At 39.4% G+C, this 21,345-nt stretch overlaps 5 protein-coding genes across 9 annotated transcripts in view; 3 read left to right on the plus strand and 2 right to left on the minus strand.

The window, feature by feature from the left end:
• Positions 1-1,820, plus strand: LOC147173550 (uncharacterized). Its single transcript, XM_086076952.1, has 2 exons — positions 1-525; positions 1,479-1,820. Exons 1-2 carry the CDS (start codon positions 1-3, stop codon positions 1,818-1,820), a joined length of 867 nt encoding a protein of 288 aa, XP_085933078.1.
• Positions 1,821-3,529: 1,709 nt separating this feature from the next.
• il12b2 (interleukin 12B 2) lies at positions 3,530-7,581 on the minus strand. The gene is made up of 7 exons (XM_086075733.1): positions 7,503-7,581; positions 6,119-6,343; positions 5,922-6,024; positions 5,693-5,724; positions 5,088-5,321; positions 3,785-3,933; positions 3,530-3,679 (listed from the first exon to the last, which is right to left on the minus strand). Exons 1-7 carry the CDS (start codon positions 7,570-7,572, stop codon positions 3,530-3,532), a joined length of 963 nt encoding a protein of 320 aa, XP_085931859.1. The 5' UTR covers positions 7,573-7,581.
• Positions 7,582-9,624: 2,043 nt separating this feature from the next.
• On the minus strand, positions 9,625-12,407 carry LOC147173552 (transcription factor BTF3-like). Its single transcript, XM_086076060.1, has 6 exons — positions 12,355-12,407; positions 11,662-11,730; positions 11,479-11,592; positions 10,959-11,160; positions 10,829-10,885; positions 9,625-9,917 (listed from the first exon to the last, which is right to left on the minus strand). Exons 2-6 carry the CDS (start codon positions 11,728-11,730, stop codon positions 9,871-9,873), a joined length of 489 nt encoding a protein of 162 aa, XP_085932186.1. The 5' UTR covers positions 12,355-12,407; the 3' UTR covers positions 9,625-9,870.
• Positions 12,408-12,592: 185 nt separating this feature from the next.
• utp15 (UTP15 small subunit processome component) lies at positions 12,593-16,862 on the plus strand. Its single transcript, XM_086076293.1, has 12 exons — positions 12,593-12,749; positions 13,158-13,293; positions 13,407-13,499; positions 13,591-13,775; positions 13,965-14,143; positions 14,227-14,352; positions 14,821-14,956; positions 15,073-15,157; positions 15,271-15,426; positions 15,601-15,702; positions 15,797-15,930; positions 16,229-16,862. Exons 2-12 carry the CDS (start codon positions 13,204-13,206, stop codon positions 16,527-16,529), a joined length of 1,587 nt encoding a protein of 528 aa, XP_085932419.1. The 5' UTR covers positions 12,593-12,749; positions 13,158-13,203; the 3' UTR covers positions 16,530-16,862.
• Positions 16,863-17,973: 1,111 nt separating this feature from the next.
• The window catches only part of LOC147173554 (rho guanine nucleotide exchange factor 28-like), a 46,453-nt gene continuing 43,081 nt past the window's right edge, over positions 17,974-21,345 (plus strand). For all 5 annotated transcript variants that reach the window (XM_086076668.1, XM_086076669.1, XM_086076671.1 and 2 more), the window contains exons 1-3: positions 17,974-18,063; positions 18,679-18,722; positions 20,970-21,111. In XM_086076668.1, coding sequence (XP_085932794.1) covers positions 18,690-18,722; positions 20,970-21,111 — 175 coding nt within the window. In that variant the 5' untranslated portion in view covers positions 17,974-18,063; positions 18,679-18,689. The remainder of the gene's footprint in view (positions 18,064-18,678; positions 18,723-20,969; positions 21,112-21,345) is intronic.

Below are 21,345 nucleotides of genomic sequence, written 5' to 3' on the forward strand. Positions count from 1 at the left end.
ATGCTCCTGAACGGCACCGTTCCCCTGTCGGTCGATTTTGACTCTGCGGGTGACTTCTTGGTGTTCATCTTCCACATCCTGTTCGCCACCAGCGCGGTCCTGGTGGCCGGCTCAGTGGCGTTTGGCATCGCTTCCAGCCGCTCGCTACGCGTCCAGAACCGCTTCGTCTTCATGCTCAACACCAGCGTGAGCGACACGCTGACCGGCTTCTCAGTCTACTACTTGGGCCTGTTCGACGTCCAGGAGGGTTACCCGTCCCGGAACGGAACCTTCTACATCCTGCCCTCCTTCCTCGGCGTCAACGTGCTGACCTTCCTGTTCGCCCAGTTTGACCGCTACCTGGCCGTGTGCCACCCGTTCTTCTACGACCGCTACATCAGCCGCTCGCTGGTGATCGGCGTCTGCGCCTTCTGCTGGATCTACACCTACTCCATCCTCACCGTGCAGAACATGGTGCCCATCTCCAAAGCGGCCCAGATCAACGCCTTCGGGGTCATGACCCTGCAGATCATCGTGTTGGTCAAGGTCAGATTCGGCAAAAAATACAAACACAAAAATACAGATACTTGTGTAAAAAGGAGACTGGTAAAAGTAGTGATTTGACTCTGTAGCATGCTTAAGTAAACGGAAGAAGCGGGTAGAGAACAGTTATTTTTATTTCGTTTGATTTTTTAAATTTAGTTAGTTTAGAGCGTGTTTGTTAATGAAATTCAACTTTTTTTTAAAGTAGCCTATTGTTGGTTTCGGTATCAGTATCATCGACTATTCAGAGTTGAGTAGCCTCCTCGTAGGTAGGCCGCTGGTATCATCTGAAAGAAAAAAAAACATCCCAAGTTATATTTTTTTCAATACACACGAAATAGCTATTTGTCAAGTGCAGGATTAAAAAAAAAAAGTCACAATATATTTAGTGGAATAAAGTCAAGTAAATTGCAATTCTTAAATGTTTGTTCAACCTCTTTTTCAGTATGCCAAAAGATGACGTATAAATTAATTGACAAGGAAATTCTTAAAATAATTATAGTCTAGTTAGTTTTATAAATATGAAGTCGTTTCTTAAAGGGCACTCTAGTTTTTATTTTAATTCGTCAGTGTTTTTAGTTGTAATTTTTAGTTGTAGTTTTTCGAATAACCTTGCTTATTACACACACACACACACACACACACACACACACAGCAGAACAATGTGCCACATGCGATCACAGATATCCCAACAAATTTTTTTTTTTTTTTTAAACAAACATATGGCAACCTGTGCAAATGTTTGATTACTTCTACTCTTAGACATCAGAGTTTCATTTTCTGTTATTTTTTTCATGATGGCGCGATATTGATGACGACACCGACTTTGATCAAAACAACGTGTTTCCACAGCTTTCCTAATTAATAATGTTGTGAAGTGACTTTTTACACAAAAGCTCAAATACAAGACCAGTGCAAAAGTGTTTGTACTTGGTTACATGCCGCCACTGGTCAAGGTGCTGATGACCGTCAAGCTGTACGTGATCGCCCGGAACCACCTGGCCCGAGAGCCGCCCACTGCCGAGCGGGACAACAAGAGGGAGTCGCTGCGCATCATCGTTTTCGTTGTCATCTGCTTCCTGGCCCTGTGGTGTCCCTCTTTCGTCAACATTATCGTCAGGCAGCTCACCCGAACTGGGCTCCGGTTCCGCAACGAGGCCACCAACCTCTTCGCCATCATGGCGCGCCTCAACGCGCTGGTCACCCCGGCTCTGTACATTTGGGGGAGTCCGTCCCTGAGAAGGGCAGTGTGGAGGCTCGTGTGGAGGCGGGCGTGCCCCAGACGGAGGGCCAGGTAACGCAAGAATATATACTGACAGATTTATTTCACAAGGACTGCCATGTTTTTCTTTCTGTTGCAGAATCGATTTGACTTCAAAGGTGTGACGATAAAAAAAAAAAGAGGGCCGCATGACACACATTGTTTTTATTAGAATATTGTAAATATTTGCTGAATGAATGAACAGGGGCTAGCGTGACCCCCGCATACTCGCGGAGTGGCACCCGCACATTCGTTTATTTGCATTTTTTCCCTCTCCAAATATGTTTAGGCCTGTTGGTGATTAGCATTTTGTCAAGATTTTTTGGGAGATTAAAAAACAACATTTCTTTCCAATGCATTTAGAAAATGGACATCAATTATATGCCGATGTTTGCTATTTGTGTCCCTATCCCCACGTGAATAGGACGTGTGTCTAAAAAGCACAACGAGCAAGATGACTTGTTGGAGGACTTGTACTTTTTAGAAAGGAAAATATTGTGTATAAAAAATCAAGTATTTAGGACACCTCCCTTTCAGTGACGATGGATTTTTTAATTCCCCCCCCCCCTCATACAGTTGTTTAATTATTTTAAATAAATCATTAAGAGCACACGCTGTCCATCCACAATAATGACTATGAGATGTAACTTTGTGATGACAATGGACAATTTCACTTCATGTACACTACAGTAGGCTATCTATTAATAATAACTAGGCTAGTTTTGATGCAATTGTTTTAAGGCTCAGATGGCAAAACAAATAAATAAATAAATAAACATTCACAACCTAGAGTCTTCAGTTGACCGAACATGCATGTTTTTGGCCTTTTGGAAGATCCGACTGCAGAGGCAGACGTGCTAACTACTATTCGACCACACAGGCATAATTCCATATAACGGTACTTTAATACATACATACAGTAATATTATACAATCATTTTCTTAACTGCTTATTCCTCACAGTGGTTGCGGGGGTCCAATTGAAATGAATTTCATAAATCCCATTAAACTTGCTAACACCTACATTTTTACATGATTTAATAAAGAAAACTGGCACTGCAATGTATAAAAATCATACTTAAAAAAATGTAAAGAAATAAAACATTTTTTGCAAAGTGGCTATTGTAATATTTGTGTTTTGAATGTGTGCCTTAAAAGGGCGTGGCCTTGTGAGTGTGTCTGGGCGTGAGTTGTGGCCGGCAGCAGCTCCAAGTGGGTGTTCTCATTCTCATCTTTGGATTTAACAGTTTGTCCTGCCCAGTATATGTCTGAAAGTTCGTGCGCATGTGGCTCTCCTTGCCCACGTGCGAGGGCATGACCGTTTCTAAATCACTCCTTTTTTTTTTCTCATTTCACTCGCGACGACGTATCTGAAGCTCAAATTTTTGTTCCGATCGACCAAGCGACAGCTCGTTGCTTGAAAAGCTCTTAAGTTGGGGCACTTGTAAATCATGGCATCATTGTAAATACAAATCAAAACTTTAAATGAACAAAGACAGAAAACTAGTCAGTGAACGGCTGTGTATATTGAACTCAATTGAATACAAACAAAATAAATGGAGAAGGAGAGCAAAAACATTTATTTGAGGAGCTGGTGGAGTAACGACAAAAATAGTTTAGTTATTAAATAGTTAGCTTAATTTTTAACTAGTTTTAGGGTCAGAATGTCAGTGCTCGATAATTGATGTTCCATAACACTGTAGACATTTCACAGAATTTCTGACAAATGCTGTGACAGACAGTGTTGTCAGCTGCAGGTTACAATTTTCCAGTCAGTCCACTGGCTCCAGTTCGACTTGACCAGCGGGTCCCGGGAGCGAACCTTCAGATTCCACTTGCTGATCCTTGTGGGGAGATTGAGGGGGCAGGGTGACGAGCAAGGCGGGACGTTCATTTCCTTAAAGAGGCAAATGCAACGACAGAGGTTAGAAAAACATTACCCGAGCAAAAAATAAATAAAAATAATCCAGCTTTGTGTGAGAAGATGTTGCACGCATCTCACCTCTCCGCCACTTATGCGCTTATATTTCACTTCATGTTCCAGAGGGAAGAAGCTGCCAGGGGCGGACCAGGTGCAGGGAGGATCGATGATCAGCTTGACTTTGCCATCCTTTTTTTGACATTTGACGATTTGAGGATGGTCTGGTTGTACTGGGCACAATACAGTGATGGTGCACAATTTAAAAAAAGAATACACCGTCCATCTATCTATCTATCTATCTATCTATCTATCTATCTATCTATCTATCTATCTATCTATCTATCTATCTATCTATCTATCTATCTATCTATCTATCTATCTATCTATCTATCTATCGACATTCACAATCAAAGCAGAGAACAGAAAAGTAGCTTACAAAAATGACTATAATAGCTAGCTACGCAGTAAATTCTGTAGAGTAAATTTGACTCTATTTAGAGTGGGACCAAAATAGAATCAATTTTAGAGTAAAATGTACACTTGGAAAATAAAGAATTGGAAATAAATAAATAAAAGACACACAAAGGTTTGAGGAACAAACCTTCAGCTGGGGAGACAGCTGATCTACTCCCTGAACCACACAGCTCCAGCTGTGTGTTAGTATATTGCTTATGTCAACTGGAATCTTCGTAACGTCAAGAGTCCAAAAACGATGGTTTTGGTCTCCTCTTGGATGTAAGCAAACAGTAGGAGGGGCATAGCTCAGGTGGTAGTGTGGCAGTCCCCCAAGCTGAAGGTCGTGAGTTCTTTCCTCAACCCTTGAGTGACTTTTATTTATTTATTTATTTCCAATTATTTATTTTACTCTCTTCCAAGTGTAAATAGTAATCTAAGACGGAGTCTATTTGGTCCTACTCTAGAGTTAAAATTACTCTACAAAATTTACTGTGTAGCTATTTAACTGTCTGCTGATTCTTATAAAAAGCGACCCAACTGATGAGTTATTTTGCGATAGCTGCCATTAGTTCTTTTTTTGTTTTTCCTTTTACTTGTGTAACAATATCCTAGCAATGTTACTTTTACAATATGAAGGGGTTCAAAAAATAGATTAAATGACGAATACTAATAATGACTTATATTGTTGATAATATGACTCCACTTGACTATTGTGCAATTTCTTATCTGATTTGAAACCACGCAGCTACTTTCTCCTTCGTTATACTTAATTCAAGCAGTTTCCCGTCAACCGTCAGTGTTTTTCTTTACTATGTCTGTCGGTTTCTCTGTCTCTCTCACTCCCACGCAGGGAAATATGCTCCGTATCATGATATGAAAAAATCTTTCCTCAGCAAGTGTGTCCCTTTCATCAGTTACAATGACTCACTGATATCTCTGAGATAAAATCGCTTGGTCTTCTTGAGGAGGGTGTAATTTGTGATGGCTTGGGCTGTGAGTTCCAGCGTGTCGCGCTCCTCGGAGAAAGGTGAGACCTTGTGAGTCAGCTCAAAGTGGAGTCTTCCATCTCCCATCTCCCAACGACACCAGTTGTTTCCTTCGAGGCTGTGGAGGCAATGCAAGTTATCAAGATGATGCTTCCACTGGGTGTGCATCCCAATTTCTGGAGGAAAAAAAAGAAATTTCAAATGCCTTTGATATTGTGCTAGTTGTTTTGTTGATAGATTCAAATGACTAAGCAGACTACTAAACAGTTTTATCTAGAGCCAGCATTTTCTTTCAACACTTGTTTAATTGTCTGGTTGAAAATACATTAATGTGCAGGCGGTACATTTGCCGGACACAAATCTCAGTGCTTCTGAAATGCCCTAAGATGCCTGCATAAACAGGAAAGTAGTTGCGCAAGGAAGATTGATGTGATATATACTATATCTCGATTAAGGAACACGCTTTGTATGTTGGGGAGTAGTGGGTTGTTAGTGGAAATTACAGAGAGCCTCCTCCTTCGATTGTAGCCTTACCCTAGCTTTGTACTCTCTACAGTCTGGATGCCCTGCACCATCATCCTACCGCTCACAATTGAGTCTTGCTACTATGACGAACATCTGGTTTGGAGGAGCAGACTACGATTGTAAGCATGTGTGTAGTGTGCTGTTTTGGTCATCTCGTATTTATTTTCATAATGCGTGTGTCTCTGATATAAGCGTCAATAATGTGTGTAGCCCACTTTAACGAAGAGTCAAAATTATGTTTGTTTGTTTACCAATGATGGCCCAGTCCAAGGCGTACAAGTTTGTACTTGGGGTCTTTCCATTCACAGCTAATAGTGCAGTTGTAAGACTTGGCACGACAGGTGAGGAAAGAATCTGTGACACAGTTAAAAAAATAAACTAAAATAAATAAAAGCAATTATAGAACATCAGTGAATTTTTGGGCCACATCAAACAAGTGTCACCTCACCGAAATCTCTCTCGTCCTCGTCCTGCAGCAGGAGATAAGTGGACACGCTCTCCACTCCGTTCGAGCATGTGTAGTTTCCCACCGAGGGCATGCCTACCTCATCAATCACTAGATTAGAACCAGCCTTCTGGACTACGTTCTCATCATTAAACGTCCATGTGACATCTTCCTTGGATGTTACACCGCAGGGCAATGTGAAAGTGTTCTTTTTCTTTGCCGCCACAACTGCATGGAAGAAAATGAAGTTGTTGAAGATGATGAGCCTCTCACCATATGGCAAGGGTGGTATAAGTATTCACACTGTGTACTTAAGTACAAGTACAGAATCAGGTACTAGGGCATTTTAACAACCCTCGTAAGGAAAGTGTCCAATTTTGGGCTTTTTATTAATATTGATATCAAATATAAAGCATATGAAAAAAATCACTGAGTGAGCTGAAATTGCACCCAATTGTCCAAAACACGTTGAAGTACAAAATTGCACCGTACAAAATTAAAAAATTATTATTGTCATTATTATATGTGGGAAATAAATTTTTATAGTACACATGAGTAAAAATGTCCAAATTTTGGCCCACTGACTCCCATTATAAATCATATTTGTTCTTGTTTTTGATGCACTGTACACCTGATGTGTTATAGTGCATTTCCCGCGACTACCCAATTTATCCCTTCACTGGGGCATCAACTAAACGTAGAAATTATTATTTTTTACTTTAGAGTCATAAAAGTCATAATGCACCAGATGGCGCTAGAGAGCTAATTATCATTTTGGGTTGAGCTGATTTATGTGCTTCCTATGTCCCTATTCTTATAGGTGTATTTGCGTGTGCGTAAATATTCCAATTTGAATGTGTTTTTTATATATACAGATGATGATTAGTTGTGCTCTTAGGACAATATTGCTTTTATTGTCCATAGAGGGCATCAAAAACAAACAAATAAATAAAAACTACATATGTATGGATAGGTCTGATGCAACTGAACATTTTGAGTGGTCGCAAGTTTAAAAAAAAACAAAAATTACTTAGATATCACACTTTCAATAGTGAGCCAACTTTAGGCTCATTTTACTTATGTGTCGTAAAAAAAAAAAAAAACGTTATGAGTTTAAATTTTATTTTGTCTGTTTGGGTTTGTCCACAGCTGTTTTAGTGGAAAACTCCACAGAAATGTTTATCAACATTTTTTGAAGATTTTTTTTTTTTTTACACCAATGCATTTCACTGTGTGGTGTTCCTCTGTAAAGAAGGTAAATAAATACTCGATCGAGTACAGATCCCTGAAAAATCTACAGTAATGTAATCATTGTACTTGGTTACTTCCCACCACTGCAATACGGAGACAAAGAAAGGATAATAATGCATAAAATGTAAAAAAATACATCTTTTTGGGAAGGAGTCGAGTCCATTTGCTCCCATAAGACTGATGAGCAGGAGCCAGAATACCCACATTGATCTCTGAAAGATCAGAAGAGAAATATTAGCAATTCAAAATAATAAAACAAAGCATTTTTTTTCTTTAAAAAAAAAAGGAATGTCCATTTACTACCTGGATTATCATTGACTGACTACACAATCCAATAACATGTAGTAATTTTAAACAAGCATGTAATGTTCTTCACTTACCATTCTGGTGAAACAATACTGAAATATAAATGAAGAGCTAAAGTCCAGTTGTTGCTGATGATCATATGCACGGAGTGGTCGCAAAGACTAATTTTTATACGCTTGCACAAAAGCAATCATCAACAAAAAAATGTGCGGCCCTGTGTGGGAGTGAGAGAGACAGAGAAACCGAGAGACATAGTAAAGAAAAACCCTGACGGTTGAAGGGAAACTGCTTGAATTAAGTATGACGAAGGAAAAAGTAGCCGCGTGGTTTCAGATCAGATAATAAGAAATTGCACAATAGTAAAGTGCTCATGTGAATACTCAGCGGGGTAGGGGGTTGCCGTTAAGTGATCTACAGCTTCTGATATAAAAATAAAATAGAGCGAGCTTTCGGATGGCTTTGGATCAGGAGGAATGATCCATAAAAATACACGGAGTGGTAGTGTAGTGCATATACGTATTACGGTATCACTGGCTGAATACTTGTACCTCCAAGATCATCACTCTTCAGGGGACCCAAAAAACGATTTCAATCATTATTGTCAAAGAGGGAAAGCCATTTTATTGCACTCTATATTGGTCAGTTATTAAAAACAATAACAAGAAAACCAACAACCATCACACACACACACATGTGGACTGAGCAATTAGTTTAAGATTTAAGATTTATGGAGAAGAAAAAAATGACAAAAGAGGTTTCGGCTTGACACCAGTGATATGTGATTTACGTACATCTCCGAGAAAAGATAACGGAGGGATATCTCAGACAGGACTTTCCATGCTTGTTGACATCAGGTTAAGGAGGGTTACTTTACTTATTTGAATGAACCTGTTTAAAAATATGGCTAATGTAATCAAAGTACCATAATATTAAAATGTAATTTGATTCATTTTTGGAATACTCCAATGTTAAATATGCTAATAAGGATAAAGCACTGCTAATTAAATATTAGTACAATTGACAAGTCAAAATGGCAGCCATAAATGCATCTGTTCTTAAGAGTCCCCACCAAAACCACATCAACGTTTTGTTGGTCTCGTTATCATGATTGTCTAATGTTAACGCAATCATTTTTTTAAATAATGGTAATTTATTTTGAGATCTGAGACTTTTTACAATAAAAATCCGACTTGTTTGTTAAGCTTTAAGACTTAAGATTGATTTAAGCCATAATGCCAATGAAGGCTTTTTTTTTTAGACTTATGGATTAAATGGCTTTGAAAACTATTTAAGGAGCCGCAGGAACCCGTTTATTCAAAACGAATACTTCATTCCCTCCATATCGCTTTGAAACTGGCTGCTTTTGAGAAGCCCCAACACATGCAGTGGCTTAAATGTCAGGAATGATCAGCCAGTTTGCTCACAATGTTGCCTTTTTTGTATACTGATTATTATGTAGAACGTATTCCGTTAAACCCCAAACCTGGTTGACATGAACATCAACCTCCGGTATCAGTGTTTTTAATGCTGTGGTGAGGTAATGTTTGAGACACAGCATTTTCATTCCTATTTGAATCTATGTGTTGTTTAATTTGATATTTTCCATCCAGACATTTTCTATATCCTAACTCATTTTTGGGAGGGAAAAGATTGTTGTTGCTACTTATTCAGTAATAGATATTATAATGTGTGATATTAGTGTCCTTTAAACATGTAGGTTTCGGTTTAGTTGACATCTTCCTTTCTGTGGTTTTATGATCTTCAACTTAAGATTGTGAAGGTCAAAACATATATTTTTTTTATCTGCGCTACTCAACTTCCACTTTGTATCTGATTAAATGATGAGTGTCAAGAAACGGATTTTCTCATTTGTCACTGTGACAGCCCCACCACCTTCTAAAACATCCCCCGCTCTGTTTGATAATAAATGTCAAATAACCAAATCACCCAAATTGTGTTGAAATGTCATCTTTATTACGTGATTAATTCCACTAAAACATTTGGAGTGTGTTGGCATCACAAAGCATGAGGTTGCAGCATTAAGAAAGAACTGCTAAATTAAATACCTTTACTGCAGAATGAGTGTAGTCGAGGGCAGGGGGGCTCACTTTTACTCATTTGATCTCAAACTTGCCGTGGAGTTGGCATGGACACATAGAAAATGAGGCGAGTTTAGAGCTAGTGTTTGTTGGGGTATGTTAGTTGGCCTCGTTCTTTGAAGCCTCGTCGAAGTTCTCAACAAGATCTGAAATGTGAAAGAGTGGTTAGGAGGGTCTATGATGATTGTTGTACACTACTCCGGCTACTTAGGGCTATTTCAGGGTCACATTTCAGGATGAACCTAAAATGAACTATACAGGTGGACTTCATCTGACTTTCTCTGAACTTTTGAATATCCAGCTGTTTATTTTATCTGTACTTTTTGCACAACGATCTTCTCTGTAGTAGAGCTGGGTATTGGTTCTAATTTCCTCAATTCGATTTTGATTCACTAGAGTTCAGTTCGAATGTTAAGAAATGTTTGTAGACAATGAGGATGTTGAAAATTTTGATGGCTTTGTAACGGAATGGACGACGAATAATTACCCCGATCCCCGAGGTTATTCCAACTGTGCTCCATCCAGTGTTGAAGGTAAATATATTTGGAGTTATACACCCCGCAGATGCGACTTTTTTTAAAATATATATTGAAGGTTTATAATAAACTTAGGTTTGTGTGAACGCCATAGGTGTAAACTCTAAAATGTTTTTGGAATTATGTTTCTATCTGCTAGTTGAGATATCAACTATTTTTAATATTGTTGAATTTCCAGGAAAAGTTCAGGTTTTAGAGGCATGTTTTGCCAGGCACATTAAGGCCTTAATAGGTTAAATAAACAGGAAATATGGTGGCCAATTCATGGATCAAAATCCTGTGGTGAAAGTTGCTATTCAGCTCCTTTGTAGAGAACAGCAAGTGGTGCAAAATGTAATGCTGAACAATTGGAAATGTGCATCCAAAAGTTTAAAAAAGGTCAAATAAGTTCCCCTGTAACTCTTATAACTCACATCATAGGTTTATCCTGAAATTGTACCCAAACGTTGACGATCCCTAACTCTGAGTACTAACTGTGAGTAGTGGATGTATAAATCACATGACGCCATTGCATTGCTTACCAGGTACTTCATCATCCTCTTCTTCGACAGTGACCATGGGTGTTTTGCTCTCCCCGGCTAGGAAAAACACAAACATTGGTGATTGTGGACTCTGCCAGGCAGAAGGATGAGTGCAAAGTGTCTCTCATACTTGGTTTGGGCAGTGTCTCTGCTAATCTCCTGAGGCTGGTGAGACTGTCCGCTCCCAGCTGGTTTAGGATTCCCGGGAGCATCTCGGTGAGCTGCTTGTTTTCGGCGTGGCCCGTGATGGTGAAGGTGTTAGCTGCCAGAGATGCCTGCACCTTTGGGTTGTTGAAGTGGATGACTGTGCCTTGGTTTGTGAACATATTCACCTTAGGAGACAATGGGAAAAAAATTGCAAGTTTTGCTTGGAGAGCAGAATAACCTAGAATTTCTCATGCAGGGTCGAATGGAGGAAAACACAACTTTGGTCGTGTTTTTGGTGAGGAATTTGTATTTTAACATGGCTAAAAGCTCCAAAAATTAGATTTTTCATGTTGCAGTCTTGACTTGAGTAACCCTATATATAAAGGTGGTGCAAAATGTTTTAGCACTTCCCAGCAGAGCTGTACTCAAAAAAAAAATGTATACAGCCTTTGCATTGTATTTCATGAGGCAAGTGTTTCAAAGTCTGACTCAGTCATTCGTACCTCCTCAATGCCGGAGATATTGTTGACTCCCAGCTTCTTAAGGGAGAACTGCAGCTTCTTGTCATCTGCCGTCGCAGTTCTGTGCAACACCTTCTTCTTTCTGCGAGCTGTTCCCTGCAAATCCGAAAGCATGTCAGCTAACAGAAGTGGTTTACAGGAATTAAAACATGTCGGCCAACTGACCTTGCCACCTATGCGGACCTGCGCCTGCAGTTTGGCAAGCTTCTCCTGGTTCATTATGGACTCCTTCATCTGAGATCAGAAAAAAAAATGTTTTTGAACTTGAAAGGCTTAAGGAACCACAATGTGTCTGCACAAAAGTTAGCTCTGAGCATCAGTTTTTTGTGTGTGTTGAAAAATCACTAACAGTATAGCTTTTGAGATGACCACGAAAACAAAGCTCATTTGATAAAATGTCGTTCAAATACAGGCTCTACGTAAGAAGATTTGCAATGATAGTAAACTGTCAATCATGAAAATCTCTTAAACCCAACCTTGGAGGGTTCAACTGCCATCCGCCTTAAAAATAGCCGCAGACCAAAGTTTTGACTAAGCTCACCAATATCATGGACTACTCGCACATGCAATTAGCTCGTTCCATTAGCCTTATACCCTTGGTTGCTAGCGTTAGCCAACAATGCGTCGGGCTATGCTGAATAGTGTGCTACTCTATCAGCCTTGCTCTTAAGAAACCTCATAGATAGCCACCCAAGCTAATGGGCTCGCTAAGGCCTCTTCAAGTCGACATTTGCACACATCTGGTGGTTGTATTAGTCTTTTAAACAGCCGATCATGTCAATAATTCTACGCATATCACATAATGAAAATTAAAAGAGGTTGGATTCTTTGATAAAGAGTGTAATTACGCGAACTGACCTGGGAGTGTGTAAACACGCGACTCACACAGCCGACAAACGCTCGGAGAAAGGGGCAGGAACCGGAACTGACGCATTCAGGAAAACTATTATTTTATTTTTTTATATGATTAAATAGTTATAATGTAGGTAAAATATTCATAAATGCATGTAAATAGTTATTATTACAAAACGTATTTGTAATTTTTCTTAAACAATAAAGTTACGTTACAAAAGAAGCGGAAGTGGATCTTGTAACCGTCATGGCCGCCTCCGTAGCAGCTTGAGGCAACGTGATAAATTGATGTGAATGATGCGTAACTTTTGGTTCAGCTATGTAAGCGACTTTAATATCTTGTCATTTTAAGAATGTGTATTTAAGGAGCGTTTTCATCCGCCGGACTTGTATTTTAAAAGGTAAGGCTACCCAAGCGGTGATATAGTTGAAAATGTAAACGTGCGAGTGGGCTAACGTAACTCTGCTTCTTTGAGCACGTTGGCTCACGTCTTGTAGTTTTGTTTTCAAATGTGTATTGTAATGGTGGATTCAAGAGCGGTATTCCTGTACAGCCCTGCCATGATATTCGAAGAAGTTAAAAAACATGTTATTGCGCAACAATATTTTAACCGACCTTTCTTAGCTGTGTTTTAGGTTGTTAGAATGTATTGCTACCATTTTCATATAAATGTATAAACTAAAGTGTTTAGTACCAGTTTTAAATATGCCCGGTGACAAACCACTTAGGACCAGGTTTCCTGATCTTGCTGCTTAACATAACATAACATAACATTTTACCCCACCCCACCCTATGTCTACTTTACCAGGCACAATATTTTGTGACAAAGGGGAATCTAACACACACACACAGAAATGGCTTCATTTAAACCTACAAAAATTCCAGTTTACCCTAAACTTGGTGAGAAAGTCACACAGGACACGCTGTATTGGAAAAACTACAAGGTGAGTGTCTCCAGGTCTGTTAAATAGATGTGGTAATGTAAGGAGTTATGCTCCATATTTATGTACATTTGATTCTCAGTTGTGATACTGCATTTCCGTTTTTCCTCAAACAGGCTCCAGTCCAGATAAAAGAATTTGGATCAGTGACAAACATCGACTTCTCTCCTGTGGCCCCACATAACTTCGCTGTAACAGCATTTACACGAGTATGAAGGCTTGTGTTTTCCACTTACAATTTTATAATACCATGCGACTCGTATTTATTTGCATGTTTCTATTTTCCCCTCTCCCTCTTAGATCCACATTTATGGCCCATTCTCCCAGGAGCCAGTGAAATCGTTCACACGATTTAAAGACACAGCATATTGCGGGAGGTTCCGTTCAGATGGTCAGCTCCTCGTGGCAGGATGTGAGGATTCAGTTGTGCGACTGTTTGATGTTAGCGGCAAAGTGGCGCTCAGGAAATTCACAGGACACACAAAGTAGGAAATGGACATCTTGTTTTTATTATTTTCAGAAGCCTACTGATGAATTCTTGAGTGATCTATTGACTGAATTGAATGTTGATCTGAAGTGTCTGACAATATTTACAAATGTACAAGCTATTGATACCTCTTGTTCATGACCATGTACAGAGATGTCTTATCCTCTTGTTATTTAAATCCGCTCAGGGCTGTACATGTGACAGACTTCACCTCGGATCGGTACCAGATCGTCACCGGGTCGGACGACTACACCTGCCGGCTTTGGGACATCCCCAATGCAACAGAGCTCACAACCTACCAAGAACACACAGATTACATTCGCTGTGGCGTTACCAGTAAACTCAACAGAGATCTCTTCATTACGGGTAATTAAATTGTAATGAAATGACAGCTAATACAGCATGAGGACAAATGCAAAATGTGACTTTTGTTTTTTCACCCTCTTAAGGATCATACGACCACACACTTAAACTGTTTGATGCCAGAGTTGACAAGTCTGTAATGACTATGGATCATGGCCAGCCAGTGGAAAGTGTGCTTCTGTACCCTTCTGAGGGACTTCTTGTCTCAGCAGGTATGTAATAGTTGTTGTCTCAAACGCAATAGAACTGGAATGGTAGATTAATGATTTTGCCCATTTATTTTCACATTGTTTTTCATCTGATATGAAAAGTAGCCAAATCACGCTGCATTTCCGAAGTTATGAAAACTTTTGAGCTCATGTGCTTCCAGGCCGCAACTATTTTGCCGAGGTGGCCTTGGCTCACCTATGTAATTCCATGACAGAGCTCGAGGATAAGCTGACGGTGGTATTGTTTGACATAAAACATGGATCAGATGACCCATGTAGTTAGTTTATTTTATGGAAATTGTTGGCTCGTGTTAACATACATGATTTGATCAAGGGACATTTATCCCAAGAGGAAACACTAATTTTCACAGTATTGGTAAAGAAAAAAAATACGTATGTAAGCCTCAGTCAAGGCCTGTACTGTTATTCACTTTTCAACTCTATAGCCGTAATTGTGTCTGGCATTTCCAGGGGGGCGGTATGTCAAAGTGTGGGATATGCTGAAATGCGGCCAGCCCCTGGTGTCACTGAGGAACCATCACAAAACTGTCACCTGTGTGTGTCTGAGCAGCAGTGGCCAAAGGTTGCTGTCAGCCTCCCTGGACAGGTACATCATCTACGACTTGCGCATGACACAGTAATGCTATTAAACCTGTTGTAACTGGGATTTTATTTATTTGACTTTTTTGTGCAATCTTATCTGGTATTTGTGTGTCTGTTCAGGCATGTGAAGGTGTACAACACAACCACCTACAAAGTGGTGCACAACTTTGACTACCCTACCTCTATTCTCAGTTTGGCTTTGGCTGTAAGGAAATGAAAACAATGCTTCATCTTTAATTTACACTTTTACAACTAATCAGCTTAAATGCAGCGGTAATCTTTTTTTTTCCCCCCCTCTTCTTCTTTTTCTTACTACAGCCAGACGATCAGACTATTGCTGTTGGTATGACCAACGGTATCCTGAGCATCAAACACAGAAAACCCCCTGAGGAGTCAACTGACCTGTCGGGTCAAAACAGGCGGCGACCCACATCTCGTGTGTTTGTAAAAGGGAAGAACTACATCCCTGAACATGTAAGCGTTATTGACATCTTTGTCCCTATTTGTGGCTATTTAATTATGGAAGCAATAAGTACAGTAAATTGTTTAAAAACATGGGTCAGATGCAGGGGCAATATGATTAATATGAAAACTGTTTGAATTGCTCTCGTCTTGTCTACTAATCAGTGGGTTGGTCTTTCTCCACAGGATGATTATCTTGTCAGTAAGCCTGTGAAAGAGCATCTGGCACAGTATGACAAACAGCTGAAGAAATTCAATGTTTCCAAGGCTTTTGATATAGCTCTAGAGGTATTTTCAAATCTATGTCTTTTAGCTCACCATCAGTCTGTATTTGATCAAAAAATATAAAAATGAATGAATAAAATGTTTGTTTGGTTTGCAGTATTGGACGAGACAAAGAAAGCCGGAGATTCCAGTCGCTGTTATAAAGGAGTTGGATCGAAGAGGAACTTTGAAAAACGCTTTAGCGGGACGGGATGAACAGCAAGTCTCTCACCTACTCAACTTTTTAATAGGGTGAGACTTTAATATCGTGTGGCGTGTTAAAAATCAATATTTATCTGATTTAATAAATAGGAATGATTGGTAGAATACTCTCTTTTTTAAACTGTGATAGCTACAGCCCTACATACAATAATATTGTATTCGTACTAATAAAGATTTTTTTTTTTTTAACTATCATTAAGAATGCTCCTATATTCTTATGTAAAGAAGTGTCTGTTTATCAGGGTCGTTGTGAACAGAGACCCATATGGCAAAAAAGTCCCTATAAATAGTTAATGAGGAATGTTCACCTTTTCTTATTCTTATCCAGGAACCTGGTTGACCCCAGGTTCTCCCCCGTCCTCGTCGTAGCGGCTGAGATGATCCTGGATATTTATCAGTCGGTCGTCGGCCAATCGCCCATCGTGGACCGCCAGCTTTTGCGTCTCCAGGATCTGTTGGAGAGGGAAATCGACTACCAGCAAGACCTCCTGCAAGTGCTGGGTATGTTGGACACTGTGTTCGCTTCCCGCATCCCGAGGAAGGAGGTTCCGTGCCCAGGTGTGGACAGATCCAACGGCCTGGCCGAGGGGGAGGCAAGTACCCCACGACCTCAGCTCCCGGCCACCTGATGTACTGTAGGATGGAATGCAACCCCGGTTACAGGTTGGCTTAAAACATCTCATCAGCCTCAACTTGCCTCGTGTGAAAGGCAGCACATAGATCCATCAGATAATATCCGTTTGGTCCATGTTTCAGGAACCCCTTTAAATGCTCACATTTAATAAAATGTGTATTCATGAGGATTTTCAAAGGAATCCAGGTGTTATTTGTATTAAAAGTCTTTTAATTATACTTCAATTGTTAATGTAGGGGTGTACATTGGCCAATGGCTGTATGATGTTTTCATTTTGTATACATCAAACATGTTAAGAAGATATGAATAAAGTTTTGTAATATTGGAACTCGCTCGGCATCGGTATGATCTGCACGCAGTGATGAACATATTTTAAAAGTGGCCGTGAGCCCAAGTGTTGAACATTTGTCACCTGCGCAATAGGGGGCATGGCATATTCTCCCGTTCACACTTTAGTCAATAAGACACCTTTCGTGCGTCTTGCGCACATTCCCCCATCCTGATTTCTGACACATCCATGAGATGTGTAACCTGAGAATATTTGCACAACCACTAAATAGGCATGATTCGGTGAAGTCTAAAAGTAGCCCTAATTTCCGGATTGTAGAGTTTTTTTCGTGAGACGTGAATTCCATAGAGATACATATGTTGCACTGCTTGTGACATTAACTTGTGGAGCCAGAAATTATCACCTGTGATGTGTGCGTGGTTCATCTATAAGGCTCCTTTGAAGACGCGTGTGTTTTTACACTCTTTTAAATCAATCCAATACAAGCAATTTCATCAGAATACCGTGCTCATAATAGAATGCTTAGGAAATGGTGCAAATTGAGTTTACCATCTTATCACGCAAAACACTGCTCATAAAAAAAAAATATCTAAACCTCACGGCCCATTACAGTATTACAATGACTGAAGTGCTACCTTCCAAAATCCTAATAGTTCACTCCTATTTAAAACAATTTCTTAAGCACCTGATCAACAAAAATATTTTCAGTAACATGTCTACATCTACACACATGCACACATTCATACTGTAGGTAGCAGTTACTATGTAAAGGCTACACACCCTTGTTCAAATACCAGATTTGTTATATAAATACTGTAGATGAGAGAGAAATGAAATACAAGTGTCACCTTGGTTTCAGCATCAGCAGACCGTAACAAAATATCCCTTAAGCATGTTGGAAAGTGTACAAGAATCCCTCTATAAGTTAAGAACATTCTTAAACGATTTCACACATGATACCTGCAATACCAGCGTTTTGCTTTAGAGGTCACTGCTATCCAAATAATCTCTAACTTTGACTAGAGAAGTGTCAATCTCTGCCGTTGCTCAGAGAAAATTAGGTTACCCACCGGTGTGTTAGCGTCGCTCTTGGTCACGCCCCCTTTAAATAGCAGCCACGCCGAATAAACGTAGCCATTTACGCCACAGTTACAAGAGGAATGGAGCCAAGGCAAGCTTGCTTGTTTCTGTGAACTGTCGGTGTTCTTCTTCGCGATATTCTGGTCTCGCGCCCGTAAAGGTAAGTACACTATTAATATGAATATTTGTTTAGTATTATTTATTTTTCATTCAAGATAACTGCTTAGTTTTGTTTAGTTTGGTTGGGTTGGGTAAAAGAAAGTTTTCATAAAACGAGACAAATTATACAGTATATATTATTGATACTGTAAGAATAAAAGTGCTAAATATGCTAATAGTAAGCCCACTGACAATAGTTGCTGCAAAAAAACAGTATTTAATGTAGTTTTGGTCTTATTGCATTATTCGCTGTGCTGTAAAAGTGAAAACTAATTCAATTGTGCAAAGATAGCGAAACTCCTCAATCTGACTAAAAACAGATCCCTTGCAGCACTGAAATTCAATAGATTTTCCCAGTAGAGACACACAATGCAGTTTGACTATTGTGCATGCTTATCAAATTAGGTCAAGAACACCATATACATTTGGATATCAAGTCTGATAATTAAGATGATCCACTTACTTTCATTAAAAGATAATCCAGTCTCGCGATAAAACCTCTAACAGATAATGTTAATCCGTTCAAGAGCTGAGGAGGCAGACCTAAAATCAGATAACCATTATAAAGTATCCTTTGTTCTCAAATGCCTATTTAACTGCCATTTTCTTTCGACAGGTGCAGCAAAGATGGAGCTGAGCAGAAGAAAAGTGCCCCTTTATGTGAGTATGTGCTCTCGTTTGCAGTCTTGATGTTAAGAATATTGAACTTGTATATTAAAATGGGAAAACAAAATAAAACCCAGGGACTATAGACAGAGGTGGGCATCGATCAGCTCATCAGCACACCTGATAATGATCCTGTTGATTGGAATCAGCTTGTGTTGGAAGTGAGAACCCTCCAAAACCTGCAGGACTCCGGCCCTTGAGGACCGAGATTGCCCACCTCTGGACTATACGATAAGAACTACGTACATTACTCTCAAGTGCAGGTCATGAAATAATGTCACACGTCATTTGAGTAGTCGTGGTTTATGAATAAGTTGAAGGATCCTGTCTTTCTTCACAAAGGTCGTTGAGGTTGAAGTATTTTTATGCTGTGATCGTGTAGGGACCTTCATCCGTCTTTCAGTGAGTCACATAGGTTTTATGAATCGTACTAGTTTAGTTGGAAAAATAACCATCAGTCAGTGCCACAATGAATAGAAGCCTCCTGGCATTGTGTTTTATATAACTGGCAAATCAGTAACCAATACTAACCATGATTCATTCATGAACTTGTTTTTTATTTGTAGTTTAATTACTCAGTTAGAAAGGAACTTTTATTTGCCGTGCATTTGATACATTTTTATTCTGTTAAATATTTACATCTATGTGTTCAGGGTAAATATTTTTTGCTTTCAGTTTGCTTGTTTTACACTGTATTCAGTCCATTGAATCTTTTTAATGTTTGTTCAAGTTGCTTTCTTTGTCACAATGAAATCAGCACACACTGCAATGGTACACAAATAAATAGCACACCCTATTTGTAACACTGACGGATTTGCTGCTTGTTTTCCCATGAGTTGGATCTTTGCTACAATGTCACCATTATTAAATTATTTAAAAAAACAAAACACGTAACTTTCCTTTACAAAAGTCTTCTTGCTTAATGCTATGCTATCACAATGCAAAACGCCATAAACGGGCTAACAAGATTAGCATTGATGTAATGGATATTTGATATATGCGCAATTGGTTGAACTGAAGTCTCACATGATTTGTGCAAAGTTGACGTAGTGTGTTTGAATTCATGTAAAGAAGCGAATGAACAAATTCATCATGTTGCATCAATATTACATGGGCATGTGTATCCAGATTAAAAAACAACAACAAAAACGTGTCTCCATTTCTCTGAATAGAAAATATGAACAAGAGAGAGAGAATAGGAGAATAGGAGACAACTGGAAATACTTGGTGAATCCTACGCTCTCTTACCACGCAATGTTAATATTCCATGTACACAGTCTTTCAAGGTCATCCTTATAATTGGTGCTTTTGGCTTGCTTACTAGCCTACATCTCATTTTCTGCTACCTCATTCACTTGATAGGTTTCCCAGACTAATTCACACACTATCTGCACAATTGATGCCACAGCTTGATGTGAGCCCCAGTCGGATGCAAAAGAACAGCTCAGGATGCTATTAAGTTCCTCAGAGATATCAGATAATTGGTACTTTTTCCTATTAGTGTCCATTATCTAATTCTCCGCTTGTAAACATCTCTGTAATGTCTTTAATACCTTTTTATTTGTATTGTATTATTTGGAGACAATTTTAGATGGAAGTTGCTCTTTTAGAAATGAATTATTAATACATGTACAGTACATGTTGATGCTGCTCAGCCCCGATACGTAGCCGCTGCTGGTCCCAAGCAGATCTTATACATATTTGTCAATCCTCATGTTATTAAGTCCCTACTTGTACTTTTTTTCTCTCGCAATTGTACTTGTTTTGATGTACTGTACTTAAACTGCCTGCAGTTAAACAATAGCCCACATTTCAAAGAACTCAAACCCAGCTCAAGGCCTCCTAATTGCAGATTTACAGTCTAATGAGAGTAGATATATTGTTACATACACAATTGACATTTTTAGGCTCCGATCAGTCTATGTCTCTGCGCTATGGTTCTGCTCTAATTCCCGTTCGTCTTCCTCAGATCAGGCGTCCAAAGTGTTCTGGCCTGTTGGGATCAGTGCAGGTCTTTGTGGCAGACGCTAAAGAGGCATTCCTGTTTTTATTGAGGGGAACTTTTATTGTACCCTCAAGAGAAAATCTGATGACAGATTTAGTGTTCCACTGAAATATTTACAAATCTACACTAGAATAATAACTTTAAAAAAAAATCATCTGTGTTTTATATGAACCCAAGTTTTATGCTTATAAATCCTTCTAATTAACGTTGTCATCTTGCAACTGTTTTTACCTCAGGGTCAGGCCAAAGTGTTTGCACTATTGGAGGGTTTGGATTCCATGCAGGAAGATGCCGAAGTCTTCATTGTTCTGGAAGGATCCACGCTGGTCCATGTCACCAGGGCTCAGAGCGACGTCATGCTCTGCTTCATAGTACCTGGTAAAAGTCCAAAAGAGTTTTGTGACGCTGATTGACTTCCAAGTTGTTCTAATTTGGAAACCGTGAGTGAATAGAGTGAATTTGTTACTAGCTAACACAAAATGCGGCCAGCACTGCACTGCAGCGGTTTGTTTTTAAAGTACCGGTACATTTCAATTATAAAATAATATGTTAGCTGGGGCGTAAGTAAAGTTGCCAGCATCATAAAACCTTTATTAACTGCAGCAGCACTGT

The sequence above is a fragment of the Leptonotus elevatus genome, chromosome 5, assembly GCF_054856555.1.
Source record: "Leptonotus elevatus isolate MCC_2025b chromosome 5, RoL_Lele_1.0, whole genome shotgun sequence".
Classification (NCBI taxonomy): Eukaryota; Metazoa; Chordata; class Actinopteri; order Syngnathiformes; family Syngnathidae; genus Leptonotus; species Leptonotus elevatus.